The sequence below is a fragment of the Megalops cyprinoides genome, chromosome 1 (assembly GCF_013368585.1).
Source record: "Megalops cyprinoides isolate fMegCyp1 chromosome 1, fMegCyp1.pri, whole genome shotgun sequence".
Classification (NCBI taxonomy): Eukaryota; Metazoa; Chordata; class Actinopteri; order Elopiformes; family Megalopidae; genus Megalops; species Megalops cyprinoides.
In genome coordinates, this window is record NC_050583.1 from 73,504,023 (window position 1) to 73,512,184 (window position 8,162).

The 8,162-nt window shown below is 34.8% G+C and overlaps 1 protein-coding gene across 1 annotated transcript in view; it reads left to right on the top strand.

The window, feature by feature from the left end:
• agpat5 (1-acylglycerol-3-phosphate O-acyltransferase 5 (lysophosphatidic acid acyltransferase, epsilon)) overlaps window positions 1-6,648 on the top strand; it is a 31,190-nt gene extending 24,542 nt beyond the window's left edge. Inside the window, exons 6-8 of the mRNA XM_036522931.1 lie at window positions 234-395; window positions 2,804-2,927; window positions 4,451-6,648. Of these exons, the coding sequence (XP_036378824.1) occupies window positions 234-395; window positions 2,804-2,927; window positions 4,451-4,676 (512 nt within the window). The 3' untranslated portion in view covers window positions 4,677-6,648. The remainder of the gene's footprint in view (window positions 1-233; window positions 396-2,803; window positions 2,928-4,450) is intronic.
• The last annotated feature ends 1,514 nt before the right edge of the window (window positions 6,649-8,162 follow it).

An 8,162-nucleotide genomic window follows, 5' to 3' on the forward strand; every position in this document is an offset into this window, starting at 1 on the left:
CCACAATTGCCTCAGTAAAATATCCAGCTGTATAAATGGATAACATTGTAAAGAACTGTAACCTATGTAAGTCGCTTTGGATAAAAGCGTCTGCCAAATGAATAAATGTAAATGTAAATATTCAGTTGGCAATTCCAAAAAGAGGGCTGCATACTGGAGAGGGGGACATTAAATTAATAAAAATACCATGTGAATTTAATTCTGAGTGCTGAGATCTGTGTACTGTTTTACAGGGCTTGCTGTTCTGAAGCACAACCTGACTCCAAGAATGAAAGCCTCTCATATAGCTATAGACACAATGAAGAACCACCTGGATTCTGTTTATGACATCACAGTGGCATATGAGGGTACCCTGGATGCCCAAGGTGAAAGACGTTCTGCTCCCTCAATGCCAGGTAAACTTAAATAAATTAGAGATTCCATAAAGGAATGTGACAACTGCAATAATACATGAAAACACAATTATACAACTATATATATCAATCAGTTTTGATTTTGAACCTTTAATAAACTATTGATTTGGGATGTAATTTTGAATCTGAAATTTTGTATTTAAAATTACATCACAAATCAGTCCTTTTGTGCATCATATTTATAGTTATGAATAGGTACATTTAGTCAGATGAGTGTCAGTCAGTCAGGTGAATATGGTTGTAAGCAGAGCACAAAGTGCTCCTACAAGGCACATAGTTAAAAATCAAGCAGGTTAGCGGAAACATGGAGAGTTGACATTTTTATGTTGTAAAGATACAGGTATTTTAAACCAAATATGCACAAATAGAATACATATAGCTATAACTTATCTAAGTATAATTAGGATGGCAAGTATGCCATTTTCCAGTTTACAGGTTGGTTACATGTACCGTATACCTATACCGCACTGAGAACTGAGCATTTCCTACAGAAAGAACTGAAATGTTTCAGAGGTTTCAGTCCTTAAAACATTAGACAGACATTATTAGAAGTATTACAGACCGCAAATAGTATGTTTGGCAACAGTTTGCGGTGGGAGAGTTCTGTAACTACAGTGATAAGTGGCATTCTGACCATATGAGTGCTTTCATCTGAAATCATTGCTGAGTGTAATAAATGTCCTTTGGTCTCTCCACTACATGTAGTAATGGTTAGAGCATTTTATCTCACTGCTACAACCACTGCACTCATGCAGTAATGCTGATGTGAGACAAAGGAAATCCTCCACTTTTTGCACTGCAGATCACCCTGTGCAACATAATAGGGTGGGTGTTTATGAGGATAGCCACTACCGAGCTGATGTCATCTGACCAGCTCCAACATACCTAGCAAATAGCAGCATGCCTAAGAGTGATGAAACAAGGAAACCCAACCTACCTACCCTATCTTTGGTGGAATGAAGCTAGTTTATTCTACCAGGATGGGCTCCCCATCATCATAAGCTGCTAACAAAACTGGGTCAAACCTGGACTGTAGAGTGTTAAGATTGAGCTCCAACTGAACACCTTAACCACTGAGCTGCTTGGGAGCCCCCAGTTTGTGGTTGAATTATGACATGTATTTAATAGTGGACCACAACTGTGTTAGTGCAGCTAAGATAACTAGCTGCTTCAACTGACACTGATTCTCAAAATTACTCTCTTTCTTGCAATTGTTTGGCAACAGACTGAGCAGACTTGTCATTTTTAACAGTGAAATTGCTACAATTATACAGGATAAGATCTAAATGGTATGTGGAGAACAGAATGTGTTGGTTGGGTTGGAAAACTGTGGAAATTTCGGTAATGGGAAATTTTCCATGGGAATTAAAGGGAATTTATGAAAATTCACAGGATTTTTGCTCTGCTTTTTCCCTCTGAGCCTTTTAATCTCTTTACCATTAGTTGAAATGTACACTTCAGGACAAATAAAATCAGGCTTTAAAAGCTTTTCCTAGGTTAAAGCTTTAAATTTTAATCAAGTGAAATTTAACTTTGTAACATCACTTGAACATTTTTTTTACTTTCTTTTGCTGGTAGACATTGAATCAGTGCTCATACCTTTTAGACCTCATTATGTTTACTTCATAGCCAGTTATTCAAAGTATTGCTTTCAGAATAATGCAGGATGTGTAGGCCCTTTGCAGACAAAATTAAGCATTTAGTATGTGCCTACTGAAGGTGAAGTGTCAGTCCTTTGCCTTACAGTAGAGAGCAATATGCTATTACACATGGGTTGTTTAGTGACAGAATAATATCTGGGTTTCTAGTTCATAAACTTTCTTAGGGCCCTCCTTCATCCCTGGCTAGCTCCTGCCAGCTTCTGCCATAGAGAACTTAAGTGAAATTCATGGGTGACAAATATCTTGATAGTATTCCCATAAATTCCTTTTAAGTTGTTTCACTTGAAGTCCAAAGTTGTGTATTTTCATTCGGCACTGAACTTGTTTAATTATGTTGTAAAGTACCTATAAGAGTTAATTGTCATCCAGTTTTAAAGTAGGTATAACATCCCTAAACCAATTGCCTGCTGTCTTAGGATGTAGAGTAAAGCGACTGAAAGATTGTTGGGACTAACATTTCTTTGAGAATACTACTACAGAATAACAACATAGTCATGTAATGTCAGATACTGCAAAACTTAATCTGTGGGTTTTTGATAAACAGTGCTCATGAAGACACAGTATAATTTTCTCCAACTTATTTTACCAATATTGGTGGTATTTGATAATGAAGCAAATATTCATTAAGTGAAGGGAGCTTAAATTAATCTTATAATGTTAATGCACGTGGATTTCATGGCAACACATGTAGCATTTAGTGTTGATTAATCATGTTTGTTTGCTGTACAGAGTTCCTGTGTAAGGAGTGCCCAAGAGTCCACATCCACTTTGAACGTGTAGATGTGAAAGACATTCCCACAGAAGCTGTTTTCTTCCGCAGGTGGCTGCACGAGAGATTTGAAATCAAGGACAAGTAAGTATGATGAATTAGTTACATAAAAGCTTATCTTAAAGTGTGGTTGAGTATACTACTGATTGCAAGCATTAGACCTTGTACTTGCAAGTTTTTGTTTAAAAGTATTCTGGGGGTGCTCTATGGTTGAATGACCATCAACACAATGTCCGATATGTTCAATTCATGTCCAGCAGCCATCAAGTGTATGATTCTGTTTAATATCCTTAGTGTTTTGGATATGGATAGTTGGAACTAGAATTGTTAGGTCTATGAAGAGATCAGAATACTATCTGACTTATCTATATTACTCTACTAAAATGTTTTCAGAGGACAAAAATGCCAATTTGTTCACAGATGCAATCATATCTCATTTGCAAAAATAGTTGTGGCACTCAGAAGTATTAATCAAAATATGATGCCAGCTTGCAAAGAACATATTTGTCCATGCTGCCTCATACACATAAAACTAATCACTGTTGTACCATACATACAGACAGTAAAATGTATGATGGGTAGAATGTGTAGAACAGGAAATGTGGTGAAGCAGTTGTGTAGTAGGAGACATACTCCTTAGTCTAACCAGCTGCAGCTACAGATAAAACTACATCAGTGTTTCCAGAAAAAATATGAACCAATACAATGCCCTTAATCCAGTAAGAAACTTGGTATAAAGTATATAGCATGGTATAAAGCATGGTATAAAGATTATTAAAGCATCACAATTCAAAGTCAAAATGCTTTGATGTAATATTGTGGTCTTTTCACATCTACAGTGGCTACATGTACTTTATGGTCCATCATACTTGGCAGGTAAAAGGAGAAAGCATATTTACATATTTCTATAATTAACAGATGTAGCTTTAGGTTCAGTGTAATGGATTTCTGCTATTCAAACAGGACCAACATTTTATATTCATCTAAATTCAGCAGAAATATTTTATAATCAGTAAGAGTATTCACATGCACTGATTTCTAATTTGCAAAATCCTTCAAAGGGATATTGGGGCCTTATCATATCCATGTGACTGCCTGTAATTAAAAGTACTTACAATGGCCAAATTCAAAACACACGGGTTTTACTAAACAGCCTGCCTCTGTTGTTGATTCCTTCATCCAGCTTGAACTCAAGTTTGAGATGGAGGAGGAAAGATAGTGGGTTGACTTTCAACAGTAGATCGTAAACATTTCAACACAGTACACTGTATGATGAACTGATGTCTTTCTTGTTAATAATGTCAAACTTATATTTCCAATTTTGCTGTTTACCTTTCTACCTTGTGTTTAAAAAAAAATCCTTCATCTTTTCCCATCTATGCTTTTGTTTGCTGTGTTCCACTCTGGCATTTTTCTTCTGTATCTTCTTTTAGCATATCTATCCATTTTCCATCCTCTGTGCAATACCTGCCTGCAGTTAGCATGCATCGGAAATGTAAAGCTGTGTATTTAATATTTCAGTCAGAAATTGTTCATCAATAACTTCTAGGGTTTTGATTTTTGCATGTCTGTTCAAATGGTTACACATTGTTTTCTGCTGCTATTAGGCTGTTGACCAGTTTTTATGAGTCAGAAGTGCCTGAGAAAAGATGCAGATTTCCTGGAGAAGGTAGAAGATCACCCCTGAGCATCAAGAAGACATTACCATCACTATTGTTTTTGGGTGGCCTCACTTTGCCAATGCTGTTGACAGATTCTGGAAGGAAACTGTACATAAAAACTTGGATTTATGGGACCTTGGTGGGATGGTTGTGGGTTAATGTTAGTCCATAAGGAACAAGTATGCTCCTGTCTTGCCACTGTTTGTAAGTTTTGAAATGGTCATTCTCTCTTCTACTCTTTGGCTGCAGACTGTAATTTGGGGAAATATTTGGCCTGTCAAGAGCTTTTATAGATAGATGATTTATCTCAATAATTTGTAGGATAAATAAGCCTTTAACTCACTTTCCATTTCAATTTATGTAAAGCTCAGCCAGTTTGGTAAAGATGTGGTACATACCAAACTCAGCCAGATCTGATTTTGAAAATCAGTATGAATTTGTATTCAACCATTCTTCTCAAGTTTAACCATTGCTCCACCAAAAAGGATAGTTAAACTTGCTTGCACTGATGAAAAAAAATCTATTGGAATAACCAGTCATGTCTAGGATAAAGAACATATTTTGCCCAAATACAAAAATGTGCTACTTGTATTACTCTTGCATTTTCAGCATCCATTTTACGCTAAATATTATGTAGTAGCCACTTGGTTATGTAGAAAAAACTGCTGTAGAAACAGCTGACTGTCAATAGGGTTTTTGGGTACTTGGGTTTTATATGTTGTACGTACAAAAATCTACAAAGTATTATTCTTGATTGCATTTATTTGGTATACATCCATATGTCTTTGTGCTTCACAAGTCTGTGTGCTTACAAAAATGTGTTGTTGTTTTTTTGCCAAACGTATCAAAACAGGAAAAGGAAAATAAAATGTAACGTCAGTTAGCCTTTGTTTCTCTCGAAGAGTATTTTGCTCTATAAGCACGCTATCTAGATACTACTTTGAATATCAATTCCAAACTGAATAAGTCTTAACTATATGCACAGATAGTAAAAAAAACATCAGTTATGTGTCAGGAAAAATACTGTTACCATTCACATCAGTGTTCTCAGTCAAAGAAGTAGATATTTAGGAACATTTGTTGTAATTCGCATATATTACCCCTTTTTGCAAATTACACTTAAAGGGTGGAAATGGCTGTGTGCTAACAAACCCAGTTTAAGTATACTGATACCTCAATTTAACATTTTAATTTGCACCAATATATACTTTCATCATTAAATTTTTTTAATTTTTGCCTATTTTTTCATTCATAACACAAGGACATTTCAGCTCTCAACTTTAAATAAATCGTTTCATGTCTCGTTATCTTTATGTCCACATATAAAGAACCTAAATGCAATGCAGATCATGTTTTGTTTGGAAATATTAGCTGTTCAATTTGAATTGAGTGCTAAGTCCTGTTTGTGATAGTCTGGTTGGTCAAATTTGAGTATCTATTTTTCTTTACTAACCATCAAATTGGCTATCAAAAACAGAATCAGCAGAAGTTGTTAAATGTATTTTTCAAGTGCCATTTGGACCCAGATGTATGTGCCTTCTACCTGAGTAGGGTTTGATCCTTAGACCACATACTGAGGACAGCCACAATGCATAGTCATTAAAGTTATTACATGTTTGAAGATATCCTGAAGTGGGTGGCAGTAGAATTGTTCTAAAAGGTCAGCACATACAAACACTTATAGCAAAACAGAAATTGGTGCATTAACATTCCTGCATTAGTTTCAAACATTTTCATGAAGAGTCCAAATTACTGCAAATTTGGCCAGCCACCTTTTGCTCAGACCTATGGGAATTCCATTCATTCAAACAATAACTTAAAGATTTCAATTAAATGCATTTTAAAGTGATCAGTTATTTGTCTAATTGTACGCATACATTATCCTTTTGATATGTCACCATAATATTTGTAAGTTCCCAGATTTATACCTCTGCATACACTTTGGTTCAAGATGGTGTTCTAAAAGGTTTACAGACAATAGAATGAACATGTAACTTTATTGTACTTCATCCTCGTAAGATGTTCTTGTGTTTTTTACAGAGGCATGTTAAATAAACATTTATTTGCATTCTGAAATTACATGAATTTAACCCTGACACTTTCAGTTGAAAATGAGATGTGAATCTCACTGTCACTGTTATTAACAATATTTTTATTTTAATAATGCTATCACTCTTCCTCAGTACAGTCCTTGCAGTATTCAGTGCATTAATGATGATGTTTTTATTTAGTTTATTTATGTGCTCAGCAGTCGTTTTTGGGCAATTTACAATACTAGTATTTTTTACAGAATGTTACACATGCATTTATTCTGATAGATTTTAATTTGAGCAACAGAGATGAAGAATTTGCTGAAGTACGAATTGTTAACATCCCCTATGGGATTTAACAATGTTTTGTTTTGCCACTGCTCTACACTAGTAACCTATATTTGGTGACTACAAAATTTTACTACAACATGCACTTTCAAATAATAATTTCGTATGAATTTCCTTTTTGGAAATTGGTAGAAAATTAGTCATCTCCAAATTCATCTCCATAACTGTGTAATATTTTTTATGTTGGTCTTTCCTAACTGCTTATTCCTCAAAAGTACATAGTAAATACATAACAGTAAATGTTACCTAAAATGCTGTCTTCCATATGAATGTGTACGTATTCTCTGTTATTTCACAGTTTGGCACTGTGAAAAATACTTTACACCTGTCAGAAATGCATGTTTTCATTAGTGGGGCTTTTTTACCTGACCTGCCAATGCACATTCTGTCAATTGTTAATATTGTGCTCTGATAAAAACATCACAATAGGAAACAGGCTTTATTTTTGTTCCCTCAAGTCTTGTAACAAGAGTAGCAAAAAAAAATCACTCAACAAATGTTAAAATTAGCACTAGGAATTTAGAACATTTATGTTTAACTCTTTACAGTGAGGTGTCCAAAAGCATACATTTCAGTGTAATGCCGTTTCGGTTTTTCACACTGATGAGGTATTAAATTGAATTGCATGTGCTTTTGTGCTCCATGATGGGCACTTACAACCATAAGTGCCCATCATGGATTGTTGTTGCCATACAACAAATCATTTAAAAATATCAAATGCTTTGAAGTAGTATTCTTTTCTTTTCGCATGAACCTGATTTTTTTCAAAATATGAATAAATATTATCTTTCAGGCAAAGTAAGTAATAAGCCTTGAAATTATATTTCAGCAGTATAAGATATAAGATGGTATGGGGATGGTGCTATAAATTTTTTAAAGACTCCTTTAAGACTCTCATGGATGTTCAGTAAACAATATTGGTTTGATGCCTATTCATGCAATATTTCTGTAAATTGTCAATATTAAGTAACTAATCTCAAGCCATTATATCCCTTGTCTCCATTTAAACATACTCTTAATAATGTACCATTACCCTTTCCTATATGAGCTGTTTATTATGTTTGAATTATTTGTGGTTATTCCTCTGAATGAATTTAAATAAATCCACAACACGTGCATTCAGCCTGGTTCATTCTGATATTTAATACATTTTAATAACAGAGGACTATGTGTGTGACATGGTGTGACTGGAATAATCTACCTTGGATTGCTTCTTATAAAATACTGTTTACTTCCAGCAGCCTTACCACCTTGCTTAAGTAGGGCTGGGGTTGGGTTAG